The 19,577-nt window shown below is 57.3% G+C and overlaps 8 protein-coding genes across 8 annotated transcripts; 3 read left to right on the top strand and 5 right to left on the bottom strand.

Moving 5' to 3' along the window:
• Positions 1-206: 206 nt before the first annotated feature.
• MKK02DRAFT_42254 (WD40-repeat-containing domain protein) lies at positions 207-2,616 on the bottom strand (the record flags this gene model as incomplete). The annotated part of the gene is made up of 7 exons (XM_053091904.1): positions 207-235; positions 266-497; positions 556-836; positions 892-960; positions 1,007-1,120; positions 1,166-2,457; positions 2,570-2,616. The coding sequence occupies 7 exons, from the start codon at positions 2,614-2,616 to the stop codon at positions 207-209; spliced, it is 2,064 nt and encodes a 687-aa protein (XP_052947652.1).
• Positions 2,617-3,435: 819 nt separating this feature from the next.
• Positions 3,436-5,918, bottom strand: MKK02DRAFT_23232 (uncharacterized protein; the record flags this gene model as incomplete). The annotated part of the gene is made up of 9 exons (XM_053086692.1): positions 3,436-3,583; positions 3,674-3,878; positions 3,936-4,124; positions 4,179-4,631; positions 4,935-5,143; positions 5,195-5,356; positions 5,528-5,650; positions 5,706-5,744; positions 5,797-5,918. 9 exons carry the CDS (start codon positions 5,916-5,918, stop codon positions 3,436-3,438), a joined length of 1,650 nt encoding a protein of 549 aa, XP_052947651.1.
• A 676-nt stretch (positions 5,919-6,594) lies between these two features.
• Positions 6,595-7,980, top strand: MKK02DRAFT_42252 (uncharacterized protein; the record flags this gene model as incomplete). The annotated part of the gene is made up of 3 exons (XM_053091903.1): positions 6,595-6,672; positions 6,733-7,581; positions 7,636-7,980. The coding sequence occupies 3 exons, from the start codon at positions 6,595-6,597 to the stop codon at positions 7,978-7,980; spliced, it is 1,272 nt and encodes a 423-aa protein (XP_052947650.1).
• A 180-nt stretch (positions 7,981-8,160) lies between these two features.
• MKK02DRAFT_23369 (uncharacterized protein) lies at positions 8,161-13,051 on the bottom strand (the record flags this gene model as incomplete). Its single annotated transcript, XM_053086722.1, has 10 exons — positions 8,161-9,945; positions 9,991-10,046; positions 10,092-11,241; positions 11,286-11,606; positions 11,656-11,741; positions 11,790-12,142; positions 12,184-12,400; positions 12,452-12,506; positions 12,553-12,802; positions 12,846-13,051. The coding sequence occupies 10 exons, from the start codon at positions 13,049-13,051 to the stop codon at positions 8,161-8,163; spliced, it is 4,479 nt and encodes a 1,492-aa protein (XP_052947649.1).
• Positions 13,052-13,658: 607 nt separating this feature from the next.
• Positions 13,659-14,256, top strand: MKK02DRAFT_31420 (Rapamycin-binding domain-containing protein; the record flags this gene model as incomplete). The annotated part of the gene is made up of 2 exons (XM_053088287.1): positions 13,659-13,817; positions 13,897-14,256. The coding sequence occupies 2 exons, from the start codon at positions 13,659-13,661 to the stop codon at positions 14,254-14,256; spliced, it is 519 nt and encodes a 172-aa protein (XP_052947648.1).
• A 701-nt stretch (positions 14,257-14,957) lies between these two features.
• Positions 14,958-16,864, bottom strand: MKK02DRAFT_35937 (putative endopeptidase; the record flags this gene model as incomplete). Its single annotated transcript, XM_053089308.1, has 11 exons — positions 14,958-15,008; positions 15,124-15,179; positions 15,240-15,308; positions 15,369-15,537; positions 15,588-15,779; positions 15,830-15,930; positions 15,981-16,044; positions 16,095-16,333; positions 16,395-16,542; positions 16,641-16,769; positions 16,832-16,864. The coding sequence occupies 11 exons, from the start codon at positions 16,862-16,864 to the stop codon at positions 14,958-14,960; spliced, it is 1,251 nt and encodes a 416-aa protein (XP_052947647.1).
• A 631-nt stretch (positions 16,865-17,495) lies between these two features.
• MKK02DRAFT_42249 (uncharacterized protein) lies at positions 17,496-18,098 on the top strand (the record flags this gene model as incomplete). The annotated part of the gene is made up of 4 exons (XM_053091902.1): positions 17,496-17,553; positions 17,613-17,643; positions 17,691-17,741; positions 17,792-18,098. The coding sequence occupies 4 exons, from the start codon at positions 17,496-17,498 to the stop codon at positions 18,096-18,098; spliced, it is 447 nt and encodes a 148-aa protein (XP_052947646.1).
• A 230-nt stretch (positions 18,099-18,328) lies between these two features.
• On the bottom strand, positions 18,329-19,447 carry MKK02DRAFT_42248 (BRCT domain-containing protein; the record flags this gene model as incomplete). The annotated part of the gene is made up of 6 exons (XM_053091901.1): positions 18,329-18,400; positions 18,446-18,513; positions 18,566-18,696; positions 18,750-18,859; positions 18,913-19,092; positions 19,148-19,447. 6 exons carry the CDS (start codon positions 19,445-19,447, stop codon positions 18,329-18,331), a joined length of 861 nt encoding a protein of 286 aa, XP_052947645.1.
• Between the last annotated feature and the right edge of the window lie 130 nt (positions 19,448-19,577).

The raw sequence follows: 19,577 nt of genomic DNA, 5'->3' as shown, positions 1-19,577 counted from the left end.
GTTGGGAATTTGTGTATGATATCATCTTGGCTACATCTAGTATACGTAGCCGTTGTAGCACCTAGAAAAGCTTGTCATCCTTGCATGTAGCCCATATATCACTTGCAGCCTACAGCGACAGCTATTCATTACACCAAGACGATATCTGAGAGGGAGAACAAGCCGAACGACACAGAAATAGATACTTCCTACCTGATCTACAGCCCTTACTTTCTCCCGCCCCGACTAACGCGCGCTGCCGCTCATGCCATGTTCCACCCTCCACCCTCTCCGCCGCCCCATCGCCGCATGTCCCACTCGACGACCGTCCGCTCCGTACCAGAATACAGCCATTCTCCCGTGGGGTCGAAAGCCACCCCTGCGATGCCGCATTCACCACCATCGACACCCACGCGCGGCGGCGGCGACTCTCGACCGTTCGGCGAGTATGACGGAACGGGGATGATGACGTGCGTATTGAACGTCTTGGCGTCTACGATGTGGATATTGGTATTTTCCTGCGAGGTCAGCGCGGACCTTGTATTTACGTATGGCTGGTAGTAAGCAGGAACACACCTCTGAAAAGACCATCAAGTCCCGGCTGCTCCCTTCCGGACTAAACTTGACCACCCGCGCCGCTTCCCTCCCGCTCGTCGATGCCCCTGAACTTGGCTCGCCCGTGAGCGGATTGTAAAGCATCGCACCTCGGTCTTGGGACCATGCACCGCCCTGCGGCCCTTCATCCTCCGCGTAGATGTCCGACGTGAATGACGATTGACGCGAGGAGGTGGCGGGAGAAGTAAAGAGGGTAGCGAGAGGGCGAGATGAGCGATGATCCCATACTGTCACTTGACCATCTGGCTACTAAGCTGAGTTCGCATTGCAGTCGGACGAGGGGAGCAGGTGACGTACCTTGACTTGCAACGGCGAATTTACGGCCATCTTTGCTCCAGGCGCTCGAGAAGCCCGCATCCGTCGCAGCTGCTCATTAGCCTGACTGCCTTGACAGTGCTGAGATACAACTCACCATGGTACGTGGCGATCTCCCTGAACTCTCGTCCACCATCAATCACCTCGAAGAGCTGTACATCCGTCGAGTCACCGACCGAGACCAACGTCTTGAGATCTGGCGAGAAGGACGCTGCCTCGTCAGCTTCGGGATAAGGATTCTCTCAGAATGGCTCACAGTGATTGACCGGGAAATTGAGGATGCTTCCGCCAACATTCACAGCTTTTCTACCTCCACTACGGGATATGCCAGCGGTAGCGCGCACCTGCGACCAAGGCGCCTGCGGACCTACTCGAAGCGGGGCACGAGGTAAAGTCCCACTCCTCGTGGTCGAGCCATGACTCGGCGGCAGTCCGACCGCAGCCTCAAAATCGCCAATCTGCCTCATCCGCAGTTCCCGCTGCGCCGCCAGCTGCTCCGTCCGATGCGCATCCAACAGACTCGCGTGGGCGGTATTGTTATCCCACCCGAACCGGCTTGATGCACCCGCCCTAGCCGGAGGTGGCGGAAGAACGGGATGTGATGCGCGCCAATCGCTATTGTTGAGGAGAGCAGACGTGGCGGCTGAAGGACGATAGTGCGTCCGGATGGTCGGTTCCGCCTGGCCCAAGCGGGCATTTTCCGACTCGCGCTCGTATGACCGGATAGGATGTTCCCGCGCTTGCTCTATCTGGCGGAGCGAGAGCATGCGGATAGACTGGTCGTTGCTGCTTATGAGGAAGCGGGGTTCTGGGGGGCGGTCCCGCGTCGGCACCCTCGGGCGTTCACGCGCAGTAGCGGATCCACGAGAGGCCGAAGACTCTCGCCGATCTCGGGGCTCGTTTGGCATACGCGAGGGCCCGGGGTAGGACGAAACGATACGGACCGACTGAGCTGTCGCTGGGGGTGGGGCCAAAGCGGAGAAGCTCTGTCGAGCTGGACGGGCGATGGGGATGGGGTGCGCCGCGGACTGAGGGAGCGAGAATGAAGTGGTCCGCCTAGCCGGAGGAAGCTGGGATGTCGCTGAACCGAAAGACGACCGGCCGAGTTGGCGGAAGGGGACGACGGTGTTGGGATAAGTTGCCGGACTGAGAGGCTGGACGAGCTCTTCTCCTTCTTCGTCCTCCTCGTCCAGGTCCATCGCCTCGTCGTCACCCATCTCATCGACATCAGTTGCGCCCAGCTCTTCTTCCCCGCTGCGCTCATTTACCATCCCCGTTTCGCCGTTATCCCGCCGTCGCCTCTGACCACCCACATACCCTATCCGCCTCCTCTCGCTCGTCTCGGCCCATGCTGTCGGCCATTCCGGAAGCAGAACGATCGCATTGTTGATAGCTCGCGTATCGAGCACCACGTCCAGCCTGAACGGCTCAACCTTGGGTGCCGCCGGTCCAGCGCCTGCGCGTGCTGGCCTCGTGGTAGAGGTCCGACTGGGTATGTCTGAAAGATGCAGTTCCCCATGTTGACCACCGGCAGCAAGCACGCCTCGGCTATTACATCAGATTCGTATTCTGACGAACAGCCGGAAGGCGAAAGGCAAGGGCCAGGGTCAAGGGCTGAGCTGGGCAGGGTGGCGGGTGGCCAAAGGGGGTAACTGCTTACCTTCCGGTAAGACAGTTAGGGGTGAAGTTGAGGCTAAGCACGGGCATTATGTTGATGGTTATGGCCTATAGTATCAGCTGAGCGCTGGAGATCAGCGTTCACCAAGCGTACCGGACCAGACTTCGCCGAGTTGTCACTTTCTTCGTCCTCACATTCACGTTCTGTCCACGAGATCTCCTCGATTGAGTTGCCGTGCGGATACCATACTTTCCGCCTCTCTAGTGGCAAGATGAGATCTCGGAGTTGCGGATGGATGATGGTGATGCGCGCATCAACAAGAAAGGTGGGTTCGAGAGGGAGGTCCCGCAGCTCGGACGAGGCGAGGAGGGAGGGGGGGTCTCTGAGAAGAAGATCAGCTTGGCTTGATCCGGCAAGAGCTGAGTCTAGACCCACCGCGCCATTGTGGTGGTCGTTCGTAGGTGTCTCAGGCTATATGTCCATGTCAAGGTAAGGCAGATGTGAGATAGCAGAGCAGAGAGCGGAGAGATGGAGTTGGCGGTCACGGGTCGGAGTCGTGTGGAGTGGCGACGCGGGGAGCAGCCGAGGCTTTGGAGACCCCACATGGCTTGCCTCTGCATGACTGCCATCCTGTGGCAGGTCGAGGGGCGAGCTCATAGCTACAAGGGCAACATGACAAGACATATGGTTTACAGATCTATCTCTCCTAGCTCGAAAAAATCACCAACTCATACAATGACGGGGAGAAGCTTCCCGCAGCCAAATCCCCCGTTGTCCTTCTCCCTCTCAGAGCGGGATCCCTGCTCCGGCCATCGCCTGGACTGGCACCTCCCGCCCCAGCTACCTCCATCTCTGTATGATATACAGTACCTACATAGGCTACACGATCAGCTGGATCCTCTCCTGCATCAACGACGCGGATAACTCACAATCCACTGCCCCATGATCGCTACCGGCACCCCCCAAGCATCCCTCCTAATCGTCACCGAGAAACAACACTTGATCTCCCTATACACCTCCGCCGACCCCATTGCCGCCATCCCACCAGCGCCCACTCTGCTCTGCGTCGGCGTGGGCGTCCCATCCGCTCCTCCTCCTCCTCCGTGCTCTCCATTCGGATTCTGACTTTGATGATTGAGATGCGACGCGCCATTAGCGGTATTGATCAGAGATTGGGGTAATGATAGATCCGGTACGGCGCTGAGGGACGGGTGGGAGAGACCGGATGGACCTGGGGCGGCAGTTTTGGGTAGGCCGAATAGGGGCGGGGTGGAGAAGGGTTGTCGTGGCGGAAGGCGGGTGAGTGAGGTGGGTATCTTGAGGGTGCAAGAGGTGTAGAGGGATCTTTGGCCTACCTTTGTCAGCTTGAGGCCCCGAGTCACAGACTATCCAAGAGGAGGAAACTCACCTGCGTCGAAAGCAATCTTCGCATACCCTTCCCAATACCTCACCGCGCTATCCTCATCCATCAACTCATAAACGCACAACTGTCCATTCCTAAACATGCTCGCCGGGATCCCCGTCAGATTCGCAAACTCTTGATTGGCCTTTTGTATCTCGCCCGTCCTTCGCCATATACACGAAGGAGTATGTATCGCTGCCCGCATCAGCTCTGCCCTGCCTACACATCTCGGTGAGTCCGCGGACTCACAAGCAAACGCCCGATCATACTGCAACATCCACCGCTCCATCGCCTCTTCGATAAAGACCAGATCCACCTCATCGAGCGTTCTAGCGATCTGCCGAAACTTTGGTCGGAACCCATTCATCGCCGCCCATATCCGACGGCGACTGTCCGCGCTGATTCCTTTTGACGTGACCGAGACAGATTGGGGCGTTGACGAGTTGACGGCCGTGAGGGGTTTCATACCCGCCCGGCCGGCAGCGCCCGCACCTTGTCGTGGTGATCCGGGAGCGCTGGCGGGGACGGATTCCGCTCGCGGATTGGCACGTCCAGAATCCATCCATCCCTTCATGCGCTCGTAGCCCTTGACGTAGTCGTACGGTTTCAAGAGACCGGCGTCGTATTTCGCCTTGATGACCTGGGCTAGACGGGATGAACGGGGTCCGGACGGTTGGTCGGCGGCAGCGAGGAAGTAGCGTTCTCTGTACAGTGAGCGTTGTACCTTAGGCAGGACGAGGGACTCGAAACCTGAGGATCTAACGCACATTCTTGACAAATTCCCCAGAAGAGGCAGTCCAGCCTGAACCTCCTTCCCCTTCCCCTTGATCGTACTCTCCCTCCTACCGCTATTCGTCCGCAACATCGGCTCCCCCTGGTACTGCCTTCCCGCAGCAGCATGCGAGCTCTCCGCTTGCGCGGCATATCCAGCCAGCGTAATGGGTCCGGAATGCTGATGTTGAGATCCGGACCCGCTGGCCCCGCCTCCGCCCCCGCTACCGCTACCGTTGAGACCAGCCATGAGGTCCAGCTGGTGCTGATCCTCCCCGTCCATTTGACCCAGCATCGGCGCGTCAGGTGTGGCGGTACCGGTATTGTATCCCTGCAAGGGGACACCGGCGAGATTATTCGCTCCGCCTTTGTTGGAGAAGTAGGAGAGGACGTCGAGGAAGCCACCGGGCAGATTGGGTACGCCCAAGTCGCCGAGAAATTTGCTATCCTATCAGCTTCTTTTTCGACTGTAACGATTTTGGAAATGAGCCCACCTCAGAGCTCCAAGCTCAGTGTCGTCCTCCTTCCCCCATTCACCATCGCCCTTGACCTCGCCATACCCCGCTTGCCCTCCATCATCCGTCAATAACGGCCAGGACGGAGGGAAATTCGCATCCGAGTACAGCGGCATTTGGGTGCTTGCAGAGCCGCTAGCGCTAGCTGACATGCCCATATTCGCAGGCTCCGTCGAGGCTCGCTGGTGTCCGAAACCAGTGGTCTGGGCGGTGGCAGAGACGGGTGTGCGCTCCAAAAGCTGCGAGACCGGTATGGGCAGAGCGGAGCTGCTGGCAACCGGAGCATTGGTCGGAGGATCGACATGCGCCGACGTTGACGAATCTGGCTCGCTCCTTACTTGCGCCTGCGACTGTGGAGGCTGTGGGCCATGGGGCGGCTCGAGCTGGCGCGGAGGGGTGAAGTCTCGGCAGAGATGAGGGATATTCCGCTTGATACTACAGTATGAGCTCGAGCAGTCAATGAATCGCAACGTCATGACTGTGGACCTACCACCGCTCGCATGGTCGTCCGCCTTCACAGACCATATGACTAGCCCATCAGCTAACAGCTCCCTACCGTGGGACAGAGCGGAAGTGCCCACCTCCGCCGACAATAGACACACGCCTTTCCTACAGCCTTCTTGACCCGCTTCTTCCTCTTCTTATCCTCATCGTCTGTTCCTCTCGCCTCTTCTGAGGCGTCTCTCTTGTTCTGGCCTTCCATGTCATAAGCTATGATGAGCGAGTGATGCGATACGTGAAGCAGGATTGGCTCTTGGGCTTAGCTTGTCTTCCCGGTTGTGAAAGGCTAAATCTCGGCTAAACCTCCTCCACGCGCCTCCACATCCCATAACGTAAGAGGTCAACGGCCAACACCTTCAGCTGCAGCTTCAGCTTCACCAACGACGCCGCATCTATCTCATCTTCATCTATTCCACTATAAGCTAGCGGCCACCGTACTCGCCCAACCAATAGCTCAGCCGAGATGAGAGACTGGAAAAGAGCATCAGCAGCGCATCGAATTCCTCTTCTTCGAGGAGTGGGATCTATATCTGTCCCATCCAAAGGGGGATGTACCTCTGTGTGATTAGAGTTGTCAACGTTGAATGAAGATCTACCAACTTTCGACATTCCTCCTCAATGGTGATCGACAATCTTTGGCTCATCGTACCCTACTGATGCTCTCTGCTCTCCATCTCACCCCAATACAGGACGCTAACACCCCACGGCTCAGCAGCTGCCGTCCCCAGACAAGTATATAGGTCGCTTCCCCCTCCCCAAGGCTAGATGGAAACCCAGCCATCCCGCAGCTCAGTCGCTTTGGATGACAACGAGAATAGGAGCCCTCTCCGAGTAAGCCCTCGCTTCCTCCTAGTTTCACCGCTAATCCCAATCAGAAAATGGCAGAGAAGAACGTCCGCAAGATACTCTCACGGACCAAACTCGGTGCAAAGCTCTCGGTCGACGAGCACTTCGATGTAAGTAATCTATCATCTGTGCACCCTCAGCCGCATCAAAAGCACCGCTAACATTCCTAGATGGTAAACGACTCGATCTCTGAGCGCATGGAGCGGAAACGCCATCGAGAGACCTCCCTCCCGCACCTCCTCTCCCCCCGGCGAAAACAACACCGCCCCATCTCCCCAAGCGTCCCTCCGGTCGCTTATCGCCCCCCGCAGACCCTACCACCCCGTCTCGACTCCATCCCTGTCCCGCCTACTCCGCCCAAGTCCGCCGAACCCGCGGCCATCCCTCTACCCGCATCTCCCCCTAAATCCGCTTCGTCGTGGCTGGCCTACCCACCACAGTCCGCCGATCCAATCAGACCAGGAACACCCCTTTCTGGTCCCTCGAGGGGTCTGAACCTCACCCAGCCACGGAGTAGGGGTCAGTCCCACCCGCCTCGATCCCCCGGCTCGCCCGATATCTTTGGCGAGTTCGACAAGCTCTTTGCGGACTTTCCTCATCCCCCTTCGGCGTCTCTTCGCTCCCCTCACTCACTGCCCACCCCGGCATTGTCCACAGGGACTGCTTCCTCCTACACTACCGCTTCGGGCCACGGACATGGGCACTCCAGACCGACCACACCGGCGTCGGCTTCGGCGCCGGATCCCGCACGGCTCGAGTCGGCCATCAATACCCTCTCCCAAGTCATACTATGCCTACAAGGAACACAAGCCGATAACGCGGCGTATGTGCACAGCCAGGCGGACTTGGAGGCGCGGCTAAAGGGAACAGAAGGGGAGTTGGAGGCGGTGCGCGGAGAGAATGCACGGATAGAGGCGGTGCTGAGGCGGGAAAGAATGGAGCGGACCAGGGAGGATCAAGAGCGGGAGAGCGAGAGGCGGGGGATGCAGCGCAAGATTTCAGAAGCGGAGGAAGAGACTGTCAGTCCCAGTCCCTTCTTCCCTTCCCTTTTTACACCGCAAGCTAATATTCAGACCCAAGCCCTGTCTGCGCTCCAAGCCGCCCAAGCAGCATCCCAAACCTCCGCACAAACAATCCAAAATCTACAATCTCACCTCTCGGCGTCTCAATCGCGCTGCACCTCCCTCGAATCCCGAACACATACCCTCGAGGCTGAGATATCCCGCCTCAATGGCGCCTTCGACCTCGTCAAAGATGAATATAAGCTCAAGGAGGACGATATGCGGCGGAGGATGGAAGAAGCAGAGTTCATGCACTTGGCGCTAAAGGAGAGTGGGGCGAGGTTGGGGCGCGAGTTGGAAGGGGCGAGGAAAAAGTATAGCGAGTTGGAGAAGAAGGGGAGAGGGGGGTTCATATGATCCGGGCAGGGCGGGCCGAGTGCAGCGAGATTTCTGGACAATCTCTTGGGCGGTGTCATAGCAGGCTGTAGTGCGGCATTAAATCTAGTTGCATCCCTCGATTCCGGCTGTACAAGATACGCGATCTAAAGTCGTCCTCTACCGTCTAATACTCCATGTTCCCAACATGAACCCAGATTCTCATGCCGCACCGTTAGGGTGTCCGTTTTGATTTTGACCGACCACTTGACCCCGAGGGACGAAAGCGGGCGGGATGAAGGGCAGCGCAGTGGCATGCAGACCGCCCGCAGATACCTTCGGGACGGGTGTTCGCTCGACCGTCCTTGGCGCAGCCGGTAGAGTCTGCCGTGGTGCCTGGACTGGATGTCCGTTGGACACAGGTACCGGCGTCGGCAGCACCGCCGCGACCTGTGCTCTCCCGGCGCCTTCCGCTGACCCAGCCGGTCCGGCCTTCCCGCCCCTTCCTCTGCTCGGCGGGACCCGTTTTGCCCCGCCTCTCCCACCTCCCCTCCCTGCTGCCGCAGCCCCTCCCCCTCTTCCTCCACCTCTCCCCCTCCCCGCTTCCCCCTGTCCCTGCCCCTGCCCCCCACTCGAACCTCCACTCTCTTTCGCCACCCGAGCCTGTTCTTCCTCCCACCACCTCATGAACTCCACTTCCTGCACCGCCGCCTCCTGCCGCTCCCGCTCCTCCTTCTGAATCTGCATCATACTCTTGACCGGTTTCTTCTGGGCCCGGTCGGCGTAGTCCCGCTCTTCCTGCTGGATAGCGAGAAGAGAAAAGGAGAGCGTGTTGGCAGAATTCGGAGAGGTGGCTAGGGTGGGCACGGGTGGGGGACGGGGTGGGGGCGCAAAGGGCGTGGCGGCCGAAGCGGCCCATGCGGGTCCAGAAGACTTGCGAGGGGTAAGGCTCGGTCCCGATCCAGAAACGGGCGGCGACTTGAAGGTTTTGGATGTGGCTGAAGGGGTCCGATTGGGGATGGGTGATTGTTGCGAGGCGGACGGACGCGAGGTACCTGCCGGGGAAAGGGAAGGAGGAGGGAAGCCCTGTTGGGCTTGGACGGCCGTTAGGGATGTCTTGGTGCTCTCCAGTGGCCTCCATCCGCTGGCTGAAGACGCAGTCGACGGGGGTGATCGCGCCAAGCTCGCCGACTTTGCCGGAGTGAGCGAGGGCGACTGAGTAGGTCCCACCCGTGGTGATCCCGCTGCCTTGGGTAAGGCAGGCCTGGCGGGCGTCTTGGTCGCCGCTTCGGCCATGACGATCCTCAGATCCACCTTTTGCGCATCTACCGCCGCCGACCGCCAGACCGGTCCTCCCGCTGTTGGCCCGCCCGAGCCCGACGAGAGATCCAGCGGCGTCATGGGCCGTCCCGCTCCGGACTTGGGGGTTCCCCGCCCACTCGCCCGGGTCGCAGGCGACGAGACCCGTTCTTCGTCCATCGTAAAGATGTCATCCATCGTCGAGGACGCCGATATGGGTACCATCTCTGGACTGTGGAGCGGGGACGACGGAATCCTTCTCCTATCTTTTCCACCTCCCCCTCCCCCTGCGACGCCTGCGCCAGAGGTGAACGGATCGACGGGCGATAAGGCCGGACTCCTCGGTTTCCACCGATACGGCTGTCTCACCCTAGGAACCGGGATATCCTGGAGTGCCAGCCATTCCTTCTGATTCTCCATCGCCTGAGCCACCAGCACTCCGTTCTTCGAGATGGGCAATTTCTTGGCTTGCGCAATTTCGACGGATTTGGAGAGGTCCGCGAGAGTCTCCTCGTCCATGTCGTCCAATAGACCCGATTCGAGCATGGTCTCCATCGATGCCAGGATGTAAGAAAGGATGGAGTGCTTGAGGGCGGTGGCCTGGTAAAAGTTGGCTTCGCATGCGAGGGAAGCGGCGTTGTAGACTGTACAGTGGCGGATGATGACGCGGGAGCAGATCAGGACGAGCCGGTCTAGGAGGAGCTCGGTCTACTTATCAGCTAGACTCCCTTGGCAGGCATTGAGCCAACTCACAGCAGCAGCAAGCACCTCGAACACAAAGTCCAGGAATTCATCCATGGTCTCTTGATCTACACAGTCAGCCTCTTCCCTCACCTGACCCCAAAAGTACTCACGGAGATAATCAAACAGCCCATCCTCCGTCCCCTCGTGTAGGAACCTAAAGACCAACTGCATCGGCCTCCACTTGAGATGCGTCATCCTCACCACCACCCGCCCACCTGCACCTTCGTGCCTCGACGCAGTCCACTCCGAGTCCGCAAACATCGCCTCGAAGAAGGGACACCGTGACCTCAAGATGATGGAGGAGCAGTGCACCTCCTTCTCATCGGCCAGAAGGAGGGTGATGTCCGTGGCCAGCGGCGAGGAGGACGATGCTTGGCCGGTATGTGTTTTGCTGAAGAATGCCTGGACGTCTACCGGCAGTGTCCGCTGGGTAATCGGAGTCTTCCCAGCCGACTCGAGGACGTTTGATAGCGGCTTCAAACCAAGCACGTCCGAGATAGCCTTGAGATCCGCCTTAATCTGCGCGTGCGGCAATTTCAAATCGGCGTATTTCTCCTGGATGGCCCGTGAGACCCGAGTGTCCCATATCGCCGCGATATCGTCCGAGTAGATATACTGCATGAGCAGCAGTATCACCAGTGGATGACACGCCTGCACGGCGACCGCCGATGGGTTGGATTTGGACATGGAGAAACGGTCGACCTTGCCGGTACCCGAGAAGAGCTTGTCCAGCGCTGGGACCCGGAGAGCGAGGATGGATCGATGAGCGGGAATAGCGAGGCCGTTGACGACGAGGCGGATATCGCTCCCCAAGAGCGGCTCGCTCCACGAGAAGAGCGAGTCGGTATCTGAGGACCGCCACCGCCGGAGGATAGTGCACATCTTGAATGCCACCGCCGTGTCTTTGGTGACCGAGTTGGAACCCTCGTCCTCCTCATCCTCGTTCACGTTCTTGGGCTTGCCGTGGGCCTCAAAGTCCGCCGCTGTCACTTGGTGCTCGAACCGCTGGAAGTGCGGCTGGAGGAGGAACAGATCCTCTTCCAGTGTCTTTCCGGTAAGAGCGATGGGGAGTGGTTTGGCATCGACCCGGATAGCTGCAAAGGCGCCAGACTCGTTCGTAGCGACCTTGATGATCCGCTGGAGATAAGGGATGTGCTTGAACTTGAGCGAGCCCGAGCCGGCCTTGGTGCGTTGTCGGACAAAGACGTGGCCGGCGTGCGTGCAGATAATGACTGTCCCGTCCGAGCCAAGCGCGACGTCCTATACGGTCAGCTAGAACCCTTACCACGGCCTATGAAGCTCACCTTTACGGCGGTGAACCGCTTCCTCAACGCCCAGATCAACTGCGGCTTGACAGTCACATGTCGATCTCTCCCCTCCTTGCTACTATCCTCCATCGGATTTGGCAAGCTAAACGTAAAGACGTCCCCGATGGACGAGAGGGCCGCAAAGGTGCTACCGCAGCAAGTGACCTTTTTGATGGATGGCTTGAGTGTGGACTGAGGTGGCCGGAATGGAAACGCATCGGATAGGATTCGAGGAGTCGAAAAGCTAATTTTGAACGTTGTATCGTGGTGGAAGCATAGAACGTCGAGATTGTCGAGAAGGCAAACCATAGCATAGTCCTGCGGTCTCAGCTGCCGCCTCGCAAAAGCAGAGCTTGGGACAGCTTACCGACAGAGATATGTCGATGACTGGCTGGGATAGCTGAGTGACCTTTCTCGGTAGGATCTGTACTGGATTCGCCGACTTCTCATATCCTACCCAGTCAGCTCTCCTCCTTTTGGGCAGAGATCCTGTCGACCCACCTAATTGCCCCGTGTTGGTTCCCCAAGTCCAAACGGTGTCTTCGGTCCAACACGCACTGCTCAACCTGCCCGCCGCTACACCCCTCACCCACTCCTTCTTCAAAGGCCCTACGATCCTCCTTGGCGAGACCTGCAAATCCGGGTCATCCTTCCCTAGAGACATGCCCGCTGGACGATCCGGCAGATCAATAACGTATCCGAGTTGAGAGAACCGGTTGTGGCCCCATGAGAGAATGTAGCCGCCAGATGTAAGGGCGAGGGTGTGGTCTTGACCTAGAGCGATTTGGGTCAGGGTGTGCGGAAGGTCAGGTAGAGGAAGAAGGGAGAGTTGGGAGTGGACTGTTCGACCAAGTCTGGGGGTCAGCTATGACCGTAAGGACAGCCAGTGACTTACCGTCCGTTCGACCCGAACCCGCACAAGCTCAGATTACCCCTTGACTCGGTAGTAACCACCCCGGTATGCAGTTTGGCCATGACGACGTCTTTGACGCCGACGTGGTGGAAACGCTGAGCCGGATCGGGCTGATCTGACGCTTGACGCTGAGTCAGGAGGTTGACGCGGTCGGGAAAGGCCTTGTCCGAGCTGTCACCAGTACCGAGGGCGAAATTGCCTGAAGAGTCAGCGAGCTGTCGGGGGTCAAGATCCTTGGTGAGGAGCTTACGGTTCACACCCCAAACAAACATGTCCGTCCCATCCACATCACCCTCCGGATTGGTCTAGCACATCAGCTCCATGCCAGAAACCGCATGTGCGAAAGCTCACCCCATCCACTGTCCCGTTATACAGCTCGAACGCCGTCATCCCCTCCATATCCCTGATGGCAGGATCAACATCGTTCCTGAGTAACAGCTCCCTCGCCGCTCTTATATTACCAGCGAAGAGCGCCCGATGTAAGGCGGTATATCCAGACTCTGTATCCTGCAGATTGACCGAGATGTGCGGGTTCCGAAGAAGCAAGAGGAAGAAGGACCAGGATTGTTGCGTTGCTGAGGTTGCAGCCAGATGGAGCACCCTGTCCATCAGAATCCACCTCTGCTTGCCAGTAAATCACTCACGTCCGCCCAAACGCATCCCGCTCGTTCGGATCGGCCTTGACGACTCCCCCCGCACCCCCACTCAACGTCCAGCTCTTCCCGAAACTCGCACTCCCTACCCCATTATTGCCCCTGTCCTGCTTTTGCGCCGCCGCTGCAGTCCCGTCCAGCTCTTGCCGGAACGCCTTGAGATTCCCATGGTAGTAATGCGCGTGAAGGTTTGGCATGGGCGGAAGTGGGGGTGAGGGTCGCCTGGGGGAGAGGCCGAGGGCGTCTCCTTAGGCGAGAAGTGTGAGACCGAGGAAGGGGGCCTCGGGTTCACTTGGGAAGAGTAAGTCTAGCTTGATATCCTGATGTGTGGCGTAGGGTCGGGATGGGCTTGGAATGGCCTGGGGCGGTACAGATAGATGATAGAGTGGAATTTCGAGCCTTGAGACTTTGAGAGATCGATTCCTCCAGGTTTGATCGATCGAATGAGCTTGATTACGAAGCGGCAATAGGTGCGGAAGTGTCGAGCTAGATAGGTTTAGCGAGAGCTGAGTCAGTATTGTATGCAAGTCTACGGTGGAGTATGGGTAGATGTAAGGAGATGAGATGCACGTTCCAGCTGTTCAGCTGACCTTTGCACGAGGTGGAGGTCAATTTGGGTGGCAAACTATACGGACGCGACAAAGTCCGACGCTCCGCGGACTGTGTACTGCAAAGCTTGACTTTGCCCATGACCTGGTCATAGCATCCATCGTACTGCTCTACATACCTACCTGTGGATCCGGATAGACCACCTGTCACTGATTATGCAATCTTGATGATAGACAGCTCATTCCAAGGCAAGCTATGGACGACAATCTGGCTGCTCCTCCGCCCAATGAGGCCGTCTCTTGGCGGCAGCAGTGGTATGACGGGCTCGAGGAAGCCAGCACCTTATGGTTCCTCCCTCTAGATGCACAAGGGATGATGGATGTCCTAACTCCTCTACATGAGATGATCGACCTGGTGAGTCCAGTCTCGCAACATCTGTTGTGACCCCAAATTCGGCCTGTGTGTAGGCATGCGACCTGGCTGATTCGGATAGCCCGCGCGAAATGCTGAGCAGACATCGTTCCGGGCGAGTGTAGGGGACGATCTGGCCAAGGCGCGACATCATACAAACCGGTACCTGGTCGAACAGGATTTGATGCAAATGCAAGAGGCTTGGGATCTGTACTACTCCGTGAGCATCTCGACACCCCACTCCCCCTGCCCGCTGCCACTGAGTTACATCAGGTATTCCAGCGCATCAGTAAAGAGATCCGACCGGCCGCACCAGTACAGCAAGAGGCATGACGATGACAAGGCACAAGGACAAGGACAATGGAAGAGGATGCATGGCTATATCCGAAGGAATAGATTTATCCTCGCTTATGGACCGGTAACAGCACGAAAGTACAACTGATCCGGTGAGTATGGGGCAGACCGACCCCCCTTCCCCCGAGAGGGAAAAGAGGCCAGCCAAGGTCTCTCTGGGTGTAACCAAAAATAGCAAGACGAACTGGGTTTGGCTTCGCTCGCAGAGTGTTAAGCACCGTGTGTGGGTAGGGTAGGAAGGATGGGGTGGGGTGGGGTGGGTGAGGGGGGAATGTCAGTAAACGAAAGAAAAAACTGAAAGGAGAGGGGTAATGAGGAGGAGGAGAAGCCAACACAGAGCAATAGGCAAACGACCGCCTCCCGCCTGCCGCTTCCGCTTCCGCCTTCTCTGGCACGTCCAGCGCGAACCGGGCCCTGCCTATTGATCTAGATCAGCTTCCCCCTCATAGAGTCTGTCCTGCGCCTGTGAAGCACCCCTCCGTGTCGAGATCCAACCAAAGCCAGTCCCGCAGAAGGATAACAAAATAACGCTGAGTTCGGTCTGCGCAGGTTCGGCAAACGCGCACGCCGGGATGAGGACGGAGCAAAGGGCCGACAAGCGGGAAAGGTGGTGTGAAAAAGACAGGGGAAGGAAGAAGGTCGTTAGTGGGGTGATGGGTCTGCGGAAATTTGCATGCTGGATGAATCTGATGGTCAGCTTGCGAGCACTGGGAGTCTCTCTGCCAACTGACCATATACAATTTGTTTACCTGTCTGCACATTGTCAGCTGTGTCCACGCACGGAACCGTTCAGAGCAGCTTACAGAAGGCATGCGTGTCGTCTCCGCGCTTGACAACGCTCTGTACAGAGTCAACATCGACCCTCGAAATATTCGCGACGTTTGGCTTCGCGCGTCTGCCGGGAATTTGACATAACGCCGAAACATTGAGGAATGTGGCGGATCATGCAACTCACCTTCCAGGATTCCTCAAAGTCGATAGGCAGGATGACGTATCGGTTCTTCCGCACAGCTAATGGTATCAGCTGCTGCCACTGTCACAGAGACGGGAGTGTAGAGCATGTGAGCTTACCCTGGAGACCAGCACCCTGGCAGATCGAGGCTATCTCGGCGGAACTCAATCGATCCGGTCGGGAGATGTCTGTCTTGTCAGCTTGTCCGGCGCAGATAACTCCACGGTCTACGTCACACGCCAGCTTACAATCCTCGAGGTCCACGTCAGGGCCCAGATTCATTTTCCCCGTCACAGTCTGGAAGATCAACCGCCTTTCTCTCCGGGACGGCAAGGGGAATTCGATCTTTCGGTCTAGACGACCCGGACGAAGGAGAGCGGGGTCGAGCGTGTCTTGTCTGTTCGTCGCCATGATGACCTGAATAATCAGCTGTGCACTTTCCTGCTGTGGTACACAAACCAGCTCACCTTGACGGTCGTCTGCTGGTCAAACCCATCCATCTGGTTCAACAATTCCAGGAGAATACGCTGCACCTCCCGATCCGACCCCGTCTGGGCATCGAATCGCTTCGTTGCGATCGCGTCGACTTCATCTATGAAAATGATACAGGGAGAGTTCTCGCGAGCCAGTCGGAAGACATCTCGGACCATACGGGGTCCCTAGACGAGTCAGCGAGGTCGCAGAGTCGTTTTGGACGGGAAGAACTCACTTCTCCGAGGTACTTCTGTACGAACTCTGAACCGACGACTCGGATGAAGGAAGCGGATGTGGCGTTGGCGACAGCCTTGACCAGCATGGTCTTGCCAGTTCCTGATAGGTCAGCTTTGCTGTCCAACATCATCGCGCGGAACAGAACATACCTGGAGGACCGTAGAGCAGGACACCTCGAGGCGGGTCAATACCGATCTTCCTGTACAGATCCATCTATTCATGTCAGCCAGGGTCTGATCCAAGACGCCAGATTCTTATCTCACCTGGACAAGCGGCAACTCCACCGCCTCCCTAATTTCCTGCTTCTGCGCATCCAGTCCACCCACATCCGAATACTTGACGTCCGGCCGTTCGTCTGCGCCCAGCATGGAAATAGACGAGTCAGCCTCTGGCGGGAGGATATCAACCAGGGCGTTCGAGTGTCGGTGGAGCGCGACGGAGGAAGAGGGCTTGAGGAGTTCTCGATCCAGGGTGGAAAGGATTCGGACGACATAGGTAGAGCCTAAAGATCAGCTCGTGCACATTACCTTGCCGTACCACAGTGAGCTGTATAGACGACATACCTGTGGTGCTTCCAACGATACCTCGCTTCTCATCTACCGCCTCGAGGAATTGGCCAATGACGAGCGGTACGGCCTGGATCCGCTTCACTTCTTCCTGGGCCCGAAGAAGCTCCCTTCGGAGATTGAGCGTCTCATCACGGATGTACTCCTACCAAATCAGCTGAGGTTCCGTCTGGCACAACCGAAGACATTCCCGCTGGCGCCGGAGTTATAGCCTCATGTCGCGCTGATCATCGCCTAACGCACCTCTTGCAGATGTAGGAACTCCTTGTGCGCCTCCAGCTTCTTCCACGTGCTATACAGCTCATCATCGCCTATAGGCAAGGAAGCGAGCAACGCCTGCTTCTCAATCGCTTGCGACTCGATCGTCGACTCCTGGGTTGATGTCAGCTCCATTCCTTCCAAAGTTCGAGTTCGGTAGAAGTGGATCAGCTTACCTCCATTTTCGTGTCAATCCCGATTTCCTCCATCTTGACTGTGTGTTATCTGTTCAGCTGTGGGAGTTGTAAGTGCTATTATAGCTAACAATGGTATGGAGGGATGCAATAGAACGAGCTTGAATTGGTTGGTCCAAGTCAGCGCTGGCCGCGTGTCGAGCGAGGTCACCCAGCGCCATGCCAGCTTCCGACGGAAGGGACTATGACAGCATCAAAGCCACACGCCCAACGCATGCAACCCATAATAACTTGCCTCTCTAGTCCTACATATCAGACCCTCCTCTCACTCGAGCAGGAGTAATCTACACGCCTTATATACCTCCTTCGCGATTGATATCCCAAAATGGGGAAGCGGAAATCGTCCTCGAAGCCGGCGCCGAAAGCGCCTGCTGATAAACTCTGTTCGTCGTCTCTCCTCGTCTGGGGCCTTCCCTGGCATCTCCCGTTTACCTCTGAGGGATGTTCTGACCTCACAGCGACCACCTTCAAGTGCCTGTTCTGTAACCATGAAAAATCCGTCAAGTATGGCCAAGAACTATGCCCCCCTGCAAGATAGGACACAAGCTGACCTCCTGTGCAGTGTCAAGATGTGGGTCTCGAATGGAGCTCGGAAAACTTGCGACGTCGAACAAGTTCTAACATCTTCAGGGAGAAAAGGACAACAATGTTTGGCTCGTTACGCTGTAAGGACTGCGGGCAGACCTTCACAACGCCTATCAATAGTGAGTCCTTCCGCCCGGATCGAGGGTAAATGGGGAAGACATCTGTCTGACCAGATTAGACCTGTCCGCAGCTGTCGACGTCTACGCGGAGTATGTCTTGGTCACACTGCAATGGTGGGTCTCTACTGATTGTTCAGCTGGGTAGATGCCTGCGAGGAAGAGCGTCTCAAGCAGCCCCCAAAGCAACGGTAAGCTCCACCCTTTACCGCGTCCCGATGGCCCCAGCTGACTTTGTCAGTCCCATGCGCAACCCCGACACGCTATCCAGACACGGTTACGCCGGCGGTGCTCAGATGACCATGATCGGGAATGAAGAAGAGGACGATCTCGATGCGGAAGGCGAAATTGCACCGGGGGACGAGTCTGACGCGGACAGTCTGCTCGATCCCCGTCCGGCGAAGCGGCAGGAGAGGCGGCGGTCGTCTGGCGCTGATGATGATGAGGCTGAGGCGAGGCGGAGGCGGAAGGATAAGGAGAGGGAGAAGGATAGGCGGCCTGGGAAGAAGCCCGTGGAGGTGGAAGATGATGACGATGAGGACGATTAGGGGGTACGGGGTGTAAGGACATGCGGGTCTTGAAAGGGTGAAGGGGGAAGAATGGTAGACAGCGGGAGCTTGGATGGTGGAGAAACCTTCAGACCTTGAGATACCAGTCATATGTAACGATTTCATGATACAACAGGTCTGAGTGATGCTAAGTTGTGATGCTGTGATGTGGGCAAAAGCCAAATACAATGGTTGAGTCCCTACCGAAAAAGGCCAACCTCTCCTGGTGACTATCCCTCGTCTTCTCCTTGGAGCTCCTTCTTTGGCTTGGTGCCGAACGCTGAGAACAAATTATGCTGAGACTACAGAGTCAGCTCGTATCTGGAAACTCATGAAATAGGACTGACGGGATCAGTGATCATGCCATACCCCGCCTCGCTCAACTTCACCCCCTTCTCGACGCTGTCGAGCAGCCCTACAATTGGTCAGCACTCTCCGCAATGCTCAACGTAAATGACAGGACGTACAGTCGACGCTGACGACCTTCATCCGCTTAGCGGACCCTCGGCCACCCTGACCATCGATCCATTTTTGGGTCTTGGTGCCCGACAGGCCACCCGACGCGAGGATGTGAGTACATGATGCGCTTTGCATGGGTCTGGTCGTCAGCCGAGCACCAATCTGTCGTGTCTATCAGATCTTCGGACTCACACAAAGCGACCACCGTTGGCTGTGATGAGATGCTGCAGCTGCAGGTTCGATACTCTTGGACCGGTCGAGCCGTTGATGTAGAACACCAGACCCTTCAGTAGATCCGATTTCTGCGATATCCGTCAGCCGCATGCTCATCAAGTCCAGTGGTATGCAAGCCTACCTTCGCCCTAGCCTGCTCCTCCATCTTGGCTGTTCTGACCTCCCAGTAGGTCCCAGCTCCAGCGCTTCCTCCACCCCGATTCGACTGCTGGTGTCCCGTTGCAGCAGACACAAAGTGGTCCGTCCGTGAGTACAGATCAGAGTTCGTTATTGGGTTGACCTCTTTCCCCAGCGTGCTCAGCTGAGCCGTTAGTACTGTCCCACCTGTGTAGGAAGCTACGAAGCGGCGGACCCACCATTCTAGCAGTCTGCTTCTCCCGGCTCATCCCCCTCACCTCTTCCCGCTGCTTCTCCACCTCGGCCTGCCTTGCCTTCTTCTTCCCGCCCTGCGTATCCACCTTCTGCTCATACGCGTTCCTCGCTCTGTAGGCTTTATCTTTGAGGTCGATAGACGGCTTCCATTCGAGCGGCTTGGGCAGCGTGATCGAGGCGGACGGGTCGGTCACTTCGCGTTTCCGCTTGAGTGCGGCGGGAGGAGGAGGCGAGATTGGGACGATCTCCTGCGACGAGGAGGGGGTCAGTGGGGTGGGCGCCATGCTGTCTATACAGAAATGAGATGAGAAGTCACATGTTGTAGGCGATTGAGGGAAAGGGAGGACGCGATGGATGTCGAGATGGTTGACTGGACTTTTGACGTCTTGACTTTGACTTTGACTTTGCCTCTTG

The sequence above is a fragment of the Dioszegia hungarica genome (genome assembly GCF_025882075.1).
Source record: "Dioszegia hungarica strain PDD-24b-2 chromosome Unknown MKK02contig_6, whole genome shotgun sequence".
Classification (NCBI taxonomy): domain Eukaryota; kingdom Fungi; phylum Basidiomycota; class Tremellomycetes; order Tremellales; family Bulleribasidiaceae; genus Dioszegia; species Dioszegia hungarica.
This window is presented reverse-complemented; position numbering and strand designations above follow the sequence as displayed.